This window comes from Pelecanus crispus, chromosome 12 (genome assembly GCF_030463565.1).
Source record: "Pelecanus crispus isolate bPelCri1 chromosome 12, bPelCri1.pri, whole genome shotgun sequence".
Lineage (NCBI taxonomy): Eukaryota > Metazoa > Chordata > Aves > Pelecaniformes > Pelecanidae > Pelecanus > Pelecanus crispus.
The window spans coordinates 20,461,949-20,479,948 of record NC_134654.1 but is presented as its reverse complement, the minus strand read 5'-3'; the positions used below and the strand labels follow the sequence as shown (position 1 = coordinate 20,479,948).

The following is an 18,000-nucleotide window of genomic DNA, read 5'->3' as shown; positions in this document are numbered from 1 at the left end:
GACTGCCCGAGCTTGAACAAGAAATAAAACACACCCAAGAACACTGAGAATGTGGAACAAAATGCTCCCTTTCTCTGATTTACCCAAGATTAGATGAAGACAACACCATCTATTCTTTATCTGCAGAATCAAGAGTCGTAACACTAGATTACACTAAAGCACGCTTAGTGTGATGTCAGTAACACACATAAGTAAGGGTATCAGAAAAAATGTGGCTACAAAACACCTTGGCAAAGTTCTAGGATGAACCGTTCTTGCCAAGCACGCCAGCGGGGGCAGCAGCACACACTTCACGTTGCTCTGGGCGCTTTTAGACGGACAGGATTCATTTCCCGTGACGCCAGCACAGACAGATCCCAAGACCATCACCGAACACGAATTTATTGAAGAACAGCTTAAACCACGGTCACCTCGACTTATCTCACTGCACTCAAACTCCAAACCCACTGAAACGAACGTCCTGCCCACTTCAACGGAACTGGGGTCATGCTAAACACCCGGTGAAAACTACCAGTGCACAGGCGGGTTAATCCCGATGCCTCACAAGCCCGGGGCGTTGCCTGCCGGCTGGCGAAGCACTGGACAGGTAAGGTCTGACCCCCCTGCCTCCCCCTCAGGGCAGCCCACCTCCCAGGCCGGGAAGCGGCCCTCCCCGAGCGACCAGGAGCGCCGCCGCGCCCCGCCGCCCGCCGCCATCTTACTGCGAGTCGCGGGGAGCGGCCCCGCCCCGCGCATGCGCGCTCGGCCCCGCAGGCAGCGGGCGGGGCTACGTCACCTGGAGCGAGTGACGCCCACGCAGTGCGCATGCGCACGGCACGGTAATGGCTCCACGTCTTCTTCCTGGTCCGCCCCCCCGCCGTGGCGGGTTACGGGGCCCTGCTAGGGACAATCCAATCCCGTTTCGCGTTGCCGTACGGGTGCCAAGTGGGGACACGTGTGTCCGATGGCGAGCGGCCGAGGGCGGCCCGGGGCCGGTTGCCATGGCAGCGGGCCGCTTCGCCGGGTCCTGCCCGGGCTCCGCCGAGGCCGCGGCCCTCGCAGCCACGGGGACCCGCCGCGCCGGGACCGCGGTCCCCTCGTCCCCCGGTCGCCTTCCTGAAGCGTCCACGACAGCCGCGGGCAGGAGCTGCTCCCGGCCGCGGGAGCGATCCCGGAGGGGGCCTGACCCCGCCAAGACTGGGGCTCACAGGAGAGCAGGCCGCCGTGTTATGGAGGGCTGTGAGAGGCCCCTCAGCGTGAGCGTGGATTCGGGATCCACCCGGCCATCTTTGCAGCCCCAGAGCTTGTCAAAGGGGAGGAGGGTTTCCCCGATGGCCCTCGCAGGGCACCGGCCCGGCCTCGCTACGCGCCGTGCGTTCGCATGGCCGCGTTTGTACCCTACGGCCCTGCATGAGGCTGAGGAAGAGCAGCCAGTGTTATTTAAAGGACAGTACCCAGAAGGGGAGATCCTGCTGTAGCAACTGGTGAAATTTCCTGTATAAATATTGATAAGCCCAGAGGGACAAGGAAATGAGAAGCTGGCTGGCCACGGTGGGCCGTACCCCATCGCTGCAGGTCCCGGTGGCAGCCTCCGAAGGCCACCTCCCCACTGCCATCCATGGAGTGCGCACAGACGTGTCCGGCGGGCTCCTCTTTCTTACAGCCTTGCACTACATGCAGAGAAAACGTACCTTTGAAAATCCATGGGGTTTACATCTAGACATCCCTTTGTTTCATGGCTTGGGCACAGGCTTCTTTATTTCGCTTAGTTTCTTTCATAAATTTGGGCCTAGCAAATGACAGGTCTTTTAGCGCTGTCCTGTCATCAACAACGAAAATGTCAACATTTTGGTGACACTGCTCGGAGAAGGTGTGGACAAGACAGGTTTAATGCCAGCTGCTCTTCCTTATTCAGCATTATGATTGCTGGCATAATATGAAGCTGAGGAGTTTGAGGAACTTTTTTTTCTTTTTTTTTTTTCCCCCAGAAATGTTCCCGTTGAGAGAATGCCCAAATGTAAAAGAAGAAATATAAAAATACTTTGGAAATAAACTGTAAAGTCTACAAGAAAAAGACTGAAAATCAACTAAACCTGAACTCTCCTTTGCTTGCTTTCAAGAAGAGATTTGGAAAAGATCCTGCTTTCAGTTTTGAACTAGGGAGAAGTCCCATATACAAATTTTTACATTTCTCCCTTTGCACAGCTTGACAAAGGAAATTGTGGCCTAGGGACACAGCAAGCTAGCATGACGTTTCACATAATGAAACTCCTTTTCCGGCTTAATTCCTTCATGTTGAATAAGAAGTAGTGATTTTCAGACATTCAATTTAGATTAAGTTATGAATTGGTAGTAAAACCAGCTTGATCTCATAATAAATATGCTTTCACCTAAGTGAAAACAATTAGAAGATAAAATGATTCTTAAAAGTCAAATAGTACAGTGTTATAGAATATACTTTAGTGGGAAACAGTGACCAGATAATGGGATATTTGGTTTCTCAGACTCAAAAGAATTACACAAAATAAAGCAATCCTCATCTTTTAAGAGATCATTCCCTAAAACTGGGTCACAAAATGTTGCCCCCCTTTGTTAGCAGTTATTAAAACCAAGAAAATAATTCCTGATAATAGAGTATTTAACAGGATTTCATAGGTGAGAGAAGTACACCAGAAGACATTCAGTTAAAATTAGGAACGCTCATTCATTTACTCTATCCAAACCACCAAGAGCTGGGCAAAACTGTTCAAAATACTTGATAAATTCACAGAGCTTTCCTAAGTATGTCGTTTCCCACATCATTTTTATGTTAGGAGAACAGGATCTGAATGGGACACAATCATCCTTGTGAAACTGCCAGCCACCTTTCTGTACTACTTTTACCAGTGTCAAGAGGCGAAGAGATGTTTGTGTTTCCAGGCTGAAGTTAGCTGCTGTTTTCTCAGGCGTGAAGATGAGCTCCGTGGGGTCAGCCAGAACCAACCTGGATTTCTTTCAAAAAGCCAGCATGAAGGAGGATGAAGTGTTCCTTCCAAGGAGATGAGAACAGCAGCTCAGCTCTAATCGGCGCACTAATGCCTTGGCTTTGGCTATTCATTTTCTAACTGTAGGTTTGGAAGCCTCTCTGCCAAGAGAGGTTGTGCAGTCTCCATCCTTGGAGGTTTTCAAGACCTGACAGGATAAAGCCCTGAGTAACCTGGCTTGATCTCATAGCTGATGCTGCTTTGAGCAGGAGGTTGGACTACAGACCTCCTTAGGTCCCTTCCAACCTAAGTTATTCTATGATTCTATTATTTTCATCCATTTTACATCTATCATCTTTGGCTTTCTTCAGATATCAAACTGATAAAGACTAGGTTTGCAAGTTCATTTTTATAAAGCATGGCCAGAAAAAAGTTGCGAGTTTAACTACTTTGTATGACTGAGACATATGACCCAGCCAGAAAGAAGTAAAAATCTCTGTATGAGATGAAAATACCGTGATAACTCTTCAAGGAAAAATGATAAAATGGGTGAGACATTACAAGTCTTTTGAAATATGTATCACAGGCCTATATGCGTTTGCAAAACAAACTGGAACTGCAAAATAGCTACCAAAACATGTTTATAGCACTACAGTCTCCAGTGTGCTGCATAATAAGGGCCAAGGTGACTTTTGGGCATAGTCTCCACTGGCTGCAAGGTTATATATCATACAGTCTAAGCTGCTCCTTCATGTCTCCTTCAGACATCTCTCCAAATGTGTCACTTTTTTCCTTCATGAGCCTGAAGATGGCAGCCAGCTGCTCTCTCTGAACCCTGTCAAGAAGAAAAGGAGAAGTAGGAATAGCCAGTCCCCAGAAGGCACTTTGAGCAAGAACACCGTGGTCAAATGAAACATGAAGCCAAATGCAGGTCATTTTACAAGCCCTACTGACTGCAGGAAATCTGCCCGTGTGAGATGAGAAAGAGATAGCCTCTGGTTCCCCTTCCTCCACCTTCCCATCTGTCCAATCAACCTGCACATCTCTGCAGTTCTTTAAATATGGAAGTAAAACAGACTGCTTTAACACCAGCTTTGGAGTTTCTTAGGGCTTATCTGTGCTCAAAGTTTCAGGATAACTTGACATGTGGAATTTCATAAGACCAACATGTCCCAATTTAGCAGACTCCATAATGAAACTGGATTAAGCTTCATCAGCACAGTGTCCTTTCATTCTGTAATGAGAGTATGTAGATACAGAGTAATTCAGGAATAGCTATTAAATTTTAAATGCATACCCTACCTTAGAACTAGAGACTAGACTACCTTCCAGTGTGGACATGACTTTAATCAGACACTGGAAGATAAGATCACAGATAGAAATCTTTGATTCGAGAGTTCGCCTGCCAATGTCAAATGGTGAGATGGACTCATGTAGCCCATCCAGCAATGAGGTGATCCCTGTGTGGGCAGAGGCTGACCAGTGCACCATCTAGCTCAGATTTCCATCCCTATGAAGTCCCATAGTAGATTATTAACTCCCTTCTCCCCATAACAGATGATATCCTGATTTTTCCCTAACCTGAACCAGTTAACCATTGTTGTATGTCCTGCAGCACAAAGACTGGTATCTGTCACAGGGCTTTATTTGAGGAAGCTTTATAGGAGGGCTTATATTGGTCGTACATCTACTGATCATCACTCAGGGATACAGAAGGGCGGACAGCACAGGAGTGTCATTTGTTCGCAAGTAGCTCATGAACTGATGCAACTGATTTTGATGTCTACAAAATCCTCTTTTAGAACAAAATGAATGTGCACCTTGGCTCCAGTCAGGGCTGGCTGTGGGCCGGTTCATTCTCACTGCTGGACTTCTATCTGATTGGGATCAGATTGCAGTATTGCCTAGCACACCTCATACCTGCCTCTCCCGTGTGAGATTGAAAGAACTAATGAGGTTGTGGTGCTTTATGGCTGTAACAAGGGAGAAGCAGTTTCTATTACTTCAAAGCTCATTTTGCCCCTATGTGACTGTGGGGCCAGAATTCAGCGACAGCCCAGCCGCTCAGAGCACAGATCTGCTGCAATCCCAGCTCCTCCTGCTTGTTTAACATCTTTAGACCTCCCCTCGGCTAGAAAGACAGACTCTGGCTTTTACTTCCATATGGTCACCCTGTCAAGAGTCCTTTGTGCTTGTCACAGCCAGCTTTCCGCACAGGACTTTAATACGCTGTAATTAATCCATTTAAATGCACGCCATTAGTTAACCTGGAGTAGTCTTCCTGCAAATCCTGTGTGGACAAGCTATTAGCTGTTCCAGTAACAGGAGGGGTAGAAATACCCATTGACAGGCAAAACCAGGACACAATCTTTGCTTGAAAGAGGAGAGGACAGCATCAACATATCAGAAGCAACCGCACCACAGACAAGATCAATGGAAGGAAACAGCCAGGAACAAGCAAAAGAGCCTTTGCGTGCTGAGCTCCTGCCAAGTGGGGCTCTGCATTTTCCCCTCTCCCAGACTGCCACAGCAGAAGCAGGAACAGCGGGCTGTCCTACCAGCACCATTGCAGCAGGCAGGGCAGGAAAAAAGCAGATCCTGGCAAAAGAAAGCCCATTTGCCAATTCTTTTCTATTGCAATTAAAATGCAACTGTCCTAAGGCCAAACATATCCTGATAATGATGTGGGATCTTTTGGTTATGAAAGCTCTGGCCACAGGCTGTGAAGCGCCTGGATTTGTCTGTCTCTTCTGTAATTTTTTGCGCTCACATGTATTGCATCCAACTGCCCTTTCCAGACAAGAGGAAGGGAAGCACAGTCGTTAGTGATCAATATTTTATTTTAGATCACCGCTGGGCACCAGAGGGCACATTTCCAGTCTGGTGTGGAGAAATTCAATACACGGCTTTGCCTCACGTGTCTGAAATGCATTGCAGCTGGGAGAGCTCTACACAGGTCTGAATGCCTTGCTCATTATTTCACAGACATTAACACTGCTGAAGTCTCCCCAAAGGCCCATTTCCTTGTCTCCAAACCTCCAAAATCAAGATCACAGACAATATTCACTCTATTTTTCTAAGTGCAACATCAATGCATTTTGGCCCTCCCTTCAAGTAGCATGACTGTGTATTTGAGAAACAGAAATAAAAAAGAGCTGTTACTGCTGTTACTTCTCTGTGCTACATAATCTACAACAAAGAGATCACAAAACAAAGATAAAGAGTGAAAAGAGCCTGAGAAGGAAGAGTAAGGCATCAAAAACTTGAAACTGATGTCAAAAAGAGCTTCTCCTATCAAAGGTGACCTTGTAAAACAACTTTGTACTGCTCCAGATTGTTTGTTTGGTTTTTTTTTTTTTTGATGGTTTCAGATCAAACCTACCCCATTCACAAGTAAAATCATTCTCTCTTCCCGTAAGTGCTGTCCTCAAAACTACTTGGATTCAGGAGGTCAAACAGAATTTTACTTATTGCTGACAAAATAGATTAATTAAGGATTTTCAAAGAAGCCTAATTCTTCTTGATAGGCAATTGAATTTGCATACTTAACTCCCTTAGGCTCTTTTCAGACATTTCAGTCCAAGAATTTTACGATTAACTGGAGGTTTGGGGCAATGAGCCATAAGTATGTTAAAGGAGATCTGCGTTTCAGGAACTGCTAGGCATCCATGTTCACAGCATCTGAACTCCTGGACAGAGCTCTGCGCTTAGGAATGCTGCTAATTGTTCCACAGCCAAACAAGACCAGAATCCTGCTGCAACACTGCATTGCACCAGCAGAAATAAGGGAAAATCGCTGACTTTCGCCATTGGTCTGACTCCGTTGTTCAGGAACACAGCGGAATCATTTATGGGGTAAAAGGCATATGACAGAATGTACCTCTAACCTAAAATCCAGATTTTCAACACAAATCTCTTGAGGAAGAAGTTGCAGGGAAAAAAAGCACAAACTAAATAAACTATTCAAAGGTTTATTGGACCAAACAAAGGCAATTTTTACAGATTCAAGCCACTAGAATTACAGTCCTTTGTATAAGAGCCACCATCAGATACAAAACAAACAAACAAAACAAACAAAAGTAAAAAATACCCAGACAGCCATTTGAGTTGAAGAAATAGTTTGACTCGCTGCCACTAGCAAAAATCTGGACTCAACTATAGACTTTGCTTGATGTACATATTGCCATGTAACTTAAACACAATGTATATAAGGCATTCTTTGCATAGTTGGGTGCTCGGGACACAGAGTCAGCCAGCCAGCACCAAGGGGAGACAGCGGCTGTACCAGTGGGATTTTGAAGCAGAGGGTCCAGATGTGCCTAAATTCATATGCAAAGCACTGAACACGCTTGCAGCTGTCGGCTGGGAAGGGGCAGCCCAGCCTCTTCTAAAGCTGAAGCCTCCTGCTGTTCTTTAAATAAGCCCTTTTATGAAGAGTTTGCCAACCCCAGGCGCTGGAAAGGACAACTGTGTACAAGGTTTCAAGTATTGTCTGCATAGGAATTAAAGGGGGGGGGGGGGGGGGCAGAAAAGCAGCCGGTTGGGTTTCTGATATGTTTGCAGCGATAGCCAAGAGGCAGTTGTCCTGCAGTGAGAGAGAAACTTTGAAGGACGCACCCCCACCCAGCCTGGTGTTTCTACAACATGGTTAGAGGACATGGGCCCTCTTTCACTCTCGCAAACTAGCTGGGTTTGATTTGAAACCTGCTATGTCTGAAGTAGTTATACACACCCAGCCAAATTCATCTATATGTGACAGAGCTGAGGAGCAATGCTGAGCTCTGGCTCCAGTGGTCAAGCCACAGGGCTGGCAAGAGAAGAGGGCACTGGAACAGCAGGCAGGCAGAGGAATGGGGAGGGTGTCTCTTCCAGGACCCCCACAATCTCATCCTGAGCCAAAGGGAACCCCTGATGCCACAGCTACCTCCTTGGGTCTCTCCTCTTGGGAACCAGAGCAGGGAAAAGTGAGAATCCAGATATTAACAGCAGCCAAAGCATGGTCTCCTAAACCTCCACCACAAGCAGAACAGCTAAACTATCAATCTTTATCACTTCTCGAGTCAGTCTGTCTACCTACAGAATCAGTTCTCCGCTAAAATAACTACAGAAGCAACATCTGAGTCGGTCCAGCTACCATCTGCCATCCCTCACTTGGATTCCACCTTGTCCCTCCACCCCTCAGAATAAAGCAGCTTTGTACAACATTTGAAATCATAGGCAGTTCCCACCCCCCAGCAATAAAGAGGAGTTTGGCCCCAGGAAGAAACAACTTGATAGTCTGGTATAAGGTCCAGGCTGGTCTGGGAGAAGACCTATGGTTTGCTCACCCCAATATAGAAACAACACAGATTTCAAGGCAGGCCTAATACATGATAATGAACACAACTAATAGACTCGCTGCATATTTAGCGTCCAATTTGGGTTCTGTTTGGGGGAAAGGGAGGAAGGTTCATCTCCTGGGACATCCCAGTTCCCCAAACACAACTCAAGTCACTGCTTGGGCCCAGCCCCAGTCCATGGAGCCACACAACAGGATCTCCTCAAACTTGACACCACAGGAGTTTTTGAAGAACTCAACTTCAGACCAAGAGGGGATCCCAAATTTTGAGGGTTTATGGATTTCTCTTATGGGTGTGTTTGGTTGGTTTTGGTATTTCTCTCAAGCCTTTAAAGATGCCAAGGGATGCCTTTAGGAGGAGGCTAGGGACAACTTCATATAGTCTTCAGTTCTGCAAAGAGAAACAGGGAGAGAAGAGAAATCATTTCAGTCATTTCACCCCTCAGGTTGGTTCATTATTATTCACATAAATGAACAGGGGGAAAACTCGGGGCGGGAAGGCAAGGCAACTTCCCACCTCAGGGCAGAACAAGCTGCTGTTTGCAAACCTCATGCCTCTAAGGAGGGGCACTTTGCTTCATCAACTGCAGCAGGATAGTCGAAACTCAGTCAGAGGTGTAAATCCTCTTGTCTGGAACCAAGTCTAAGTTACAACCCTTCTGACCTACTGATGAGAGCTGGAGAAGCCCAACTAATGGGAAGCCTTCGTTAGCTCTGGGGATTACTGCCTCACTGTCCTGTGCAGAGCCTCCCTGGGCTGCTGGCAACCTTATCCAGCCCAGATTCCTCCTCCCACCTGCAGCCAGCGGAGCCAGGAACTAGTACTGGTTTCACAGGGCAGTGTGCCTGAACAGGCCAACCTTTCTCAATCTCCCTACAGATGTGTCTGTTCAAGGGAAGAAGGCAAAAAAACCCAGACTTGCTGGAGGTCGCGGGGCTTCCTTTTGATGGGAAGCTCTCCCAATATCCCAGGGAAGGAGGGTGAGATGATTAGATGTGTTTTATGGGTGGGGACATCCGGGCACTCCCTGAGATCTTGCAACGTGTTATTAGCAGAGCCAGGGCTTGTTCTCAGCTTGAACCTTTCAGACACTCTGCCCTTACTGCCCCAGCATCTCTCATGGTCCACCATCCACAATGGGAAACACCTGACAGTAGACTGGGCAGCTGCCCATGGTCATAGAGACCTGCACTAAGGTAGAGGGATGCTACAACACACATTACCTGGGCACTTACAAACACACGCAGATGCACCCCAGCCTAATTCCTCCTGAATTCAATAGGGTTCACTGCCCATAACACCTGAGCCCCATTTGAAAGTCCCCTGCTCCTGACAGCCATGATATGAAGGCAAATTACAGCCTCATCTCTTCCTCAATCCTCTGCAAAAGGTTGCCTTCAGCAGTCTCACAAGTGCAGCTGGTGACCCGGATCCCGGATGGGAGATACAGGCTGAAGCATCACGTGGGACCAGGGTTACTCAAGCAACACTGCAGAGGCTCAGTGACTGGCCCATTAGGACAAAGAAAGGAAATTCTCCGGAGTGGATAATCACTCTGCAAGATTCGCAGTGCTGAGGATCGGATCATCCCGCTCAAGTCACGCAAGCATAATCAGATTTCACGCGCGAGGGCATAAGCTCGTTGCCACGGGGGCCCAGAAGGAGAGGTCCCCTCCAGCATGTCGCAGTTGGAGTGGTGAGGGATGGAGGATGTCAGGGAGGGTGGATGGGGCTCAGTTGCAGCCCCTCACAGGGATACTCACCTCCAGGACAGGGCCAGGCCAACAGCTGGCGTGAGAAGATCTTAAACCAAGTATGAACTTAATGAAGGATGTCCATCAGAACCATAAATTCCCCATCTGCACAACAGGGATACCCCTTACTGCTCTTGGAGCAAGCTGTGAGGGGGATTAGACTAAAGAGCATGAGACAGTCTGTCACTGGGGACATCAGGGCCGTACAACCCCTCAGGCTCAGAAGCTCTGACGTTGCTGCCACAGACCCTGAGAGACATAATTAGCTTGGGAAGGAGGCTGAGAGCTTTGAGCCGCTGCTTATCCTTGGCTCTTCCCTCCTTTGCATTTGGCTTGGACGATGAGATCAACGCAGTCGGCATGCTTTCCTGTGGCAGCACATCAATCAAATCAGGTTAGAATCCTCTTTTGCTGGAAGCCTGTATCCTCTCTTCAGATACAAATTATCCAAATATCTCTGCTCTGGCCCCAGCTGAAGGCCAAGTCAGTAAACATATGATCTGTCAGCTGGATGTAGTTCTGTGCAAGGAACAACTGGAGAACAAGGAGCTCAGACAAGGACAGGTCCTGGTTTATGAGGGAGGCTCAGGTACTGAAGGTCTCAAAAGACCATGCTTCTCCTGAAGCATGGAAACTGGATGTCCTTCTGGTGGCCTCAAAAGCATTCCCCTCACCCCAGCTCAGCAGTGGCATCAGCACAAGGGCATGGGCTTCTTGACTTTGAGAGCAGACAGCATCCCAGTACTGACAAATGGGGTGGGCTGGTGGCATTCCCATATGTGTTTATCCCTCACGCATGCAAAATCTGCAGCAGGAGGTCAGGAAATCCTGTAGCCCATCCATAGACTGTAGCTTTCCAAAGGGGTCCTGACCCACTCCAAGGAGATCCTAGAGTACAGCAGTAACCACCGCTGGCAATTGCTTGTGCCCTTTTCAGGAATAGTTTCACTCCAAAAGCTGATTTTCTGAAGTGCAGACCATTACCAGCTCCTTCCCCTGTCAGAGGGAGCAGGTGCTCAGCTTCTCAGGAACATTGGTCCTCTGGTCTGAAATTCTGGCAAGGAGGACAGGTAGCGATCTGGCTCCAGACTCCTTTCAATCCAGACAGGCTAGTTGACCCTTGAGGGCTGAGAGCAGTGAAGAAAGGCCTTGGGTGCTGGGCAGACCTGGCAATGGGTAGTCAAGCTCTCCCCAGGCAGTGCCTTCCCATCTCACTGCTGGGGATGGTCCCATCACCACTGCTTCCCATTTCTCTACCACTGGGGCAGCTACCATCTCATTTCTGGTAGTGACAATAATCCAGTCTTGTCCAGGATTGGGGTATTGCAGGAAGAATATGAGGAATGACATACTAAATCTAAGCTTTCCTCATGGTCCCCAAAGTATGGGCCAGTTCCTTCAGCCAATAGCTAAAACATGGAGAAAGAGGACTTAAATGCAGAACAGGAAGAGACAGTCAGTGCTTAGAAAAGAGTGGGACAGTGAGAGGTACCAAAGGGAGCTTCTATCAACATAAATCCAAAATTCCTCCAGTCAAGCAGAAAAGTTGAAAGGTGCACACGACCTCAGGAAACACCTACTGTTCCACAGGAACACCAGGAAAGCAGTCGAGGCTGCCAGAGCCTGCGTGACTAGGGAGCACAAGTCCCATCACCTTTAGGATAGGGGCCAGCAAGGAGGCAGTGGGGTCGGGGACTGTGTCACCTCCCGCACAGACCTTGCCCACCACTGTTTCAATACAGAATCTTCCCACATTTCCCAGCCACAGCAGCAACAGCTGAAGAGGCCAGAGCACAGCCAGGAAGGTGGCTCAAGCTCCTGGACAGCTCAGTCAAGAGGCCACGATCACTTCCTTCAGTCGTGTGCCCACCCCCTTGCAACACTCCTGACCCCCCCAGCCAATGCTGCAGCAGTGGGGAAAGCCACGGATGGGCCAGCCTGGGCTTTCCTCCATCACTCAGTATTTGTGCTCCAGCTCGCTGTCTACCAATTTGCACCCAGCCTGGGGTGATGCCCTGATTCCCTGCAGCCCTTGGTCTCCCCTGGCCGCAGGTGAGCTGCAGGAGAGGCAGAGCCAGGCTCCCAGAGAGTTAGCGGATGGAGAACGGCAAGCTGCCCATGCTGCACAGGATTAAGCAGAAGCAGATGAAGACGAGTTGTGGGCACTGGGTGAGGGAGACATGGAAAAGCAGCCACAAGCTGGGACAATTCAGGACCTGAGCCAAAAGAAAAAACCTGGGAGCTCAAAGCAGACTCGCTGTCTGGTCTGAAATCTCGTCCCCGGACAGAGTTAGAGATTCACACCCTGCAAAGGCTACAGGGAAGCTTGCAAAAGTTTCCTCTCTGGGACAGGAGAGGAAGAGACAGGGAAGGGGCTTCCTGGCCTCCCCTTCCCCTGGGTTTCCAAGGGAGGCATCCTGAGTTGCTCAGTTTTTAAAGCTGCTGGGGACTCATGACTCAATCAGATGCTCTATAAATAGGGCCAGAGCTCAACTCCACTGACATCTCGTAGGTCAGAGGACATTTTCCCTGGGGATATGGTGGAGGCAGGGAACAGCACTGGGTCACCAGGAGACTCCCTCCTCATACAAGCAGAGTCTGGCACCTACAGAAGGAGCATCAAAGCAGGGGGAGCTCAGCAGGGACCCCCAAACACACAGTGCCCCTTTCCTGCAAGAGGCAGGTGGGAAGGAAACGTGCCTCATGCTCTGGGTGTTTTGCAGCTGAAAGCAGCCTTGCCCATAGTTGGTGCCATCCCCGTGGCTGGTGGCCGCAGTGAAGCAGTGGCCAGCCTGACCTGAAGAGTCCCATGGCCCTAGGCTTTGTGGTCCCTTGCTGCTGCTACTCCTCCTCCCTCAGCCCAGGACAAGTATCGTGCTGCAGAAGATGAAAAGCAAACGAATAATAAAAACCCAAAGAAAGCCCAAACTTACCAGCTTCCCTCATCCAAAAGAAGCACTATGCTGGACAGGACAGCAAAGCTGTTGGGTTGGGGGTGAAGGTTTAGAAGAAGAGAAGGGAGGAGAAAGAGGCCCAGATCCCATGCTATACAGAGGGGGGAGCAAGCAAGTGAGCCAGGGCTATGTGATGGCAATGCAGGGGGTGGACAGGGACAGATGCTGATGGAGAGCTCTCCCGAAATGCAACCTCCCCCAGGCCAGTCCACCCACTTATTTTTGAAGGGCTAGTAGTAGTGGAGATGTTTGAAATAGGTCAAGGTCTGTCAACACGGTCATTAAACTCCTGCAGCTGCTTCCTGCCCTTGTGTGCTCCAGAGTTGTCCTCATAGTATTGTCTTGTTCAAAACTGAGCTTCAGCACCATTCTCCCTGAAGCCACAGCTGCATCCCCACTTCAATCCAGGATGTCTGGCAGAGCAGGGAAAGGTCTCTCCTCTCTGCCATTCCCTAGAGCCAGGGTCCATCCGGGGTATCTTGCTTTGCTGAAACTCCAGGGTCTAAGCCTGAGTTTATTTAGTGCTTCACAACCAAGAGGTACTCTGAACCTAGCTGGGGAGGAGACAGGTTACCATTGCTAAATTACCACCAAGAAAAGGACTGGGTGTGAGACTTACAGCTATCCACTTCCCCTTGCATGAATTCCAGCTTGCAGTTGAGCTCTAGCATTAAGTCTAGCCTGGATTCAAGTAGTGTCTCCTCAAGCCACCCATGGCTGGCCAGGAGATGAGAGGAAAGGTCTGGGAGGCGGGAGGAGAATTTGCTCTTGGAATGGGTCACCTGGCTGTGGAAACTGAGCCCATTAGCCAAGGAAACTGGGAAGCCATCCCTACCTTCTTCTCAGTCTTACAGAGGGTGGAGTGTGGTCTGGGGAATCACCTGCTCCACCCATGAGTGCACCAGCAAACAGCAGAGTGTGTCTGAGCAGTTTGGTGCCATTCACTTAGACCCTGTTCAAGGGGTCTGCAAGAGTGCCCCAGCTGAGGCCCCATGGGGCAGCTTCTGGCTCTCCACCCCCACCTCTTCCTAAACCCCAGAAACAAGAGAGAGGACAGAGAGAGGAGAGACCTTTCCACAGACTGTCACTTGGAATCTGCTCTCCTTTCTCCAGCCATTACACCTAGCGAAGAGTGGCAAGGCCAGAGCATAGACAGCTCAACCCCTCGGCATCACCAAGGCCAACCAATACTTGGCTGGGACCTGCTCTGCCTCATGGAAAGAGAGAACTGAAAGCAGAGACCCAAGGGAGTTGTTTCTCCTGATTGTTTTCTCTTCTGCCTTGAGTGGAACCTTGTTGCAGCTGTCAATGATCACAGTCCTGATCAGACTCCTTTCTAACTGCAAAAAAACCCCACTAACCTCTTTCAACTTCAAGAAAGGTTTGAAAAGCAGCTGGCAGAGACCACTTCAATCCATCCATGCAAGCTAGGCCCTGAAGGCACACTGGGGAGCCTTTCCTCTTCCTCCCTTATCTGCCAGGACAGCAACACCTAACAGTCTGCCCTTGTGGGCTGTCTCATACCTACACAACTCAGCCCTGCCTGAATGGGGGCAAGCTACACTGCTACAAGTCATATTTCTCAGCCTGAACCAGTGCTTTGCACCATGGCAGCTATAGCTGGCAATAGATGGCCAAAAGCCTCAGGTGCAGAAGAGAAGGATTTGGGAAATACGCTGTGCTGGCTTGACTAAGGGCTGCATCCTTCCCATGCACTCTTCCCCTTCCTGCCCAGGCTATTTTTTCTCCCCCAGGGGAGCAAACACTACATGCTTCTTTCTGTTCTAGAAGTACTGGTGACCCACCAGGTGTGATCCAGCAGATCCACCACCTGAGCAGATGTATTTCCCAGCTAGATTTACTGTCCTCCTCCCTCACTGAGAGGTCTCACTATTTTTTAAGACTGAAGTAACCAGAAGCAGGAAGTTGCATCACTCAGTAAAGGTCACATTCCTTCCCCTTTTAGTCCAGATTTAGCAGCAGTTTGAAGCCACAATACTCAAGTGAATACTAGGCAAGACAGCCACAGCTTCTGCAGTGATGCAGGTTAGAGCAGAAGTGGGGTTGTGGTTAAATAACCCAATCTGCTGCATGCCTGTCCTCTCCTGTCTAAAGTCCTATAGTTCTTCCTGGAAAAGGCAAGTAATTCTTTCAATGGCACCTCCAAAATCAGAGGTCCTCAAATTAAGACTTGTGGACTACTGATCACCACAACAAGTAGCCTCAAGGGGGTCTGGGGGATCCACTTGCATTTTTGAGGATGTTGCTTACAGGCTGCTTCATACAGGAACCTGTTGGTCTGTGGGAAATGTGGAAGGCTGACAGGGCGAAAAGACTAAGCCTATCTCAGCTTTGGCAACACACCTTAGGACTAACTACCCACTCACTCAGCAGCCCTAATTTTCCAAATCAGGAAACAGAAGTGGTGGTGGGATGTCCAACTTCAGGCATCCAAGATGGAAGAGGTGAGCATCCAAACATGAGAGCCCCCATTCCCCCCGGAGCGCTTGTGGAAAGCAAGATGGAGGTAGAGGGGAGCGGACTCATTAATCTGTTATGAGGAGGGAAGGGGGAGGGAGGGGGTGGGGGAAGTAGGACAGGCAGTCAACTGCAGCTCAGAAACAAGCCCTCCCCCAGAAAATGAGACCCAAAAGCAAAAAAACCAACACATTAGCAGATGTTATCAGTGGTACCACTACTTCTAAGAAACAGTGTGTCCTTACCAAAAAGATTTGCAAGAATGTTTGTGGCCGAGGACCTAAGGTACTTGCTACAGAGATGTGAGATCAGAGGTCAGCTCAATCCTGCAACATAAAGGTGGCAAACCTGGGTCACAGCAGATCAGCAGCACAGTTGGGGTGCATGGAGTCGGGGAGAGGGATGGAACTGCCGAGGGAGAAGGGTGCAGGACTCGGCTGAGCCGCTGCGCTTAGCTCGCCCGGGAGCTTACCTGGCAGGAGCCCTGCCCCCTTACACCACCTGCAAGGCCTGAAAGGAAAAGCTGCTGATGCCGCAGTGAAGATTTGGAGGGAAAAAAGTAAGCCAGCAACAAAGCAAGACAAAAAAAGAAATTCACAAAGCTGCCTTAAAGAAATGAACAACACAAATATGGAAGAGGAGAAAATAAAGGAGCAGTAGGAAAAACATGTCTGCCAATGGCCCTCAGAGTAGAACGCTGCTAAAAGCCTCCAAGGGACCCTGATGTCCAGGCACTGTCCGTCAGTCTTAGGTGCACTGTCCTGCCCTGGGACCACTCCAGATGGACATGATCAACGATGCCTGGGAGGTCCCAGGAAAGGTCCACCAGCCCCTGGAGCCAGTTCTACAGTCCGGAGTTACAAAACCACCATCCCGCTGCTGTCCATAGGCAATGTCCCCTAGTGTCCCCAGTCCCCCAGGTGACAGCAGGGGCATTTGTTGCCACAGAGGAACCAGCCAAAGGCCCTACAGGACTCATGGCCCTGAAAACCTGAGCAGCGATTGCTCAGCTGTTTTGGATGGAGCAGCTGGTACAAAGAGTTTGAATTTGCCTGCTACAGGTAGATTTCTTCCCGCCCCCCAATCAGTGCTTAGCAGGATCCTGAAAAACAATTCCCATTGATCCCCATGGGTTTCACTCACATTCACTCAGTTCATTCCACCACCACCCTCCCCAAGTGAAAAATACAATGACGCTAACAGACCTGCTTAGCATTTTACAGGCTGGGGGCTCCAGGCATGATAAAGATATAACAAAAGGAAGAAAGCAAAAAACATTTTTCCTGATGCCACCAATGCAGAATCAACCCCTTGCCAGAGGAAACCAGAGCTCATTTCTGTTGCTGACCGCAGAGCACACAGCCCTTGCAGTTCTTCACTCCTGGCAGTGCTACAAGGCAGGTGAAGCCCAAGATTTGAGAACAACTGGGAGCCCAGAAGCCAGGGGAAAAAGGGAAGACATCTCTTGATGGGAAAGTCAGGTTTGACATGGAGAAAACAGCTGTTGGCTGCAGGCTCAGCTAGAGAAGGCAGCCTCCATGGAGCCCTGTCCACCACCTGAGTCTCCCACAGTATCAGAGTGAGGACATGTCAGTGCCAGCCCTTGGGCAGGTCTCTGGATTTATGCTGTGTACTGCAGTGCCCTGCCCATGCCACAGAGCATGGAGAGAAAGCCTGGACAGCCCAGCCACCAGCAACATGGAGATGTTGCCCAGAGGCCTTGAGGCCAGGCTTGCCAGCAGGATCATACGTAACCCAGGGGCAAGGTGCAATCCCTCCATCCTTGCCTTCCCTGCTGCGCTCAAGTTTCTACTTAGTCCGTCTCTGTACCATACCAGTTGTGGTGGTACCCAAACCATGGCATCACAGGCAAGGGATGACAAATTCCCCCAAATCATCCCAGGAGCTGCACACCACTGGGTAGAGAATTGAGTCCTACAGCCCTTGGGACAGCAGCGGAGAGAACAACATCTCCCAGGCTTGCCTTGAGCCACCACTGGAAAAATCGGTTCCCTGCAGCTCGCCCAAGAGGGAAGGGGTACGAGCTGCGCACACCTGCTATGGAGAAGCCTCCCACAGAGCCTGCTCATAGGGCAAAGCCCTTGGCTGCAGGGTTTGGTGTCTCTGGTTTAGCATGGGCTCTGGGTGCCCATGGGCTGAAGGACTCTCTTCACTCAGGGGCAGAGACTTCACACTGAGAGCACAGATTGGTTTTGGATAGTGCTTTGCATCTCAAGGTGCAAGGTTGGGTTTGATTTCCTTTCTATAGGCTGGGAAATCTTTAGCTAGAAAGCTTGTTTTCAGTAACAGGACAGGCTCTTCCTTTCTTCAGGCAAGACTCAAGGTCAGGAGGACACTTTAGCAAAAAGTGCAAGATGGACAATTCTCCTTCTCTACCAGGGCCACTACGTGGCAAATCCCCACCATCACTTACAGCTGAGGAGCCAGCCCTAGGTACGGACGTTCCCAGTCTCAGCCCCATCACAGTGAACTCTAAAGCTCCACGCTCACTCACTTTGCTCCAGCATTTCTG

At 49.5% G+C, this 18,000-nt stretch overlaps 1 protein-coding gene across 1 annotated transcript in view; it reads right to left on the bottom strand.

Annotated features, from left to right (window-relative positions):
• Window positions 1-3,662: 3,662 nt before the first annotated feature.
• Window positions 3,663-18,000, bottom strand: part of MXRA7 (matrix remodeling associated 7) — a 29,334-nt gene continuing 14,996 nt past the window's right edge. The window contains exon 4 of the mRNA XM_075719759.1: window positions 3,663-3,777. Coding sequence (XP_075575874.1) covers window positions 3,663-3,777 — 115 coding nt within the window. The remainder of the gene's footprint in view (window positions 3,778-18,000) is intronic.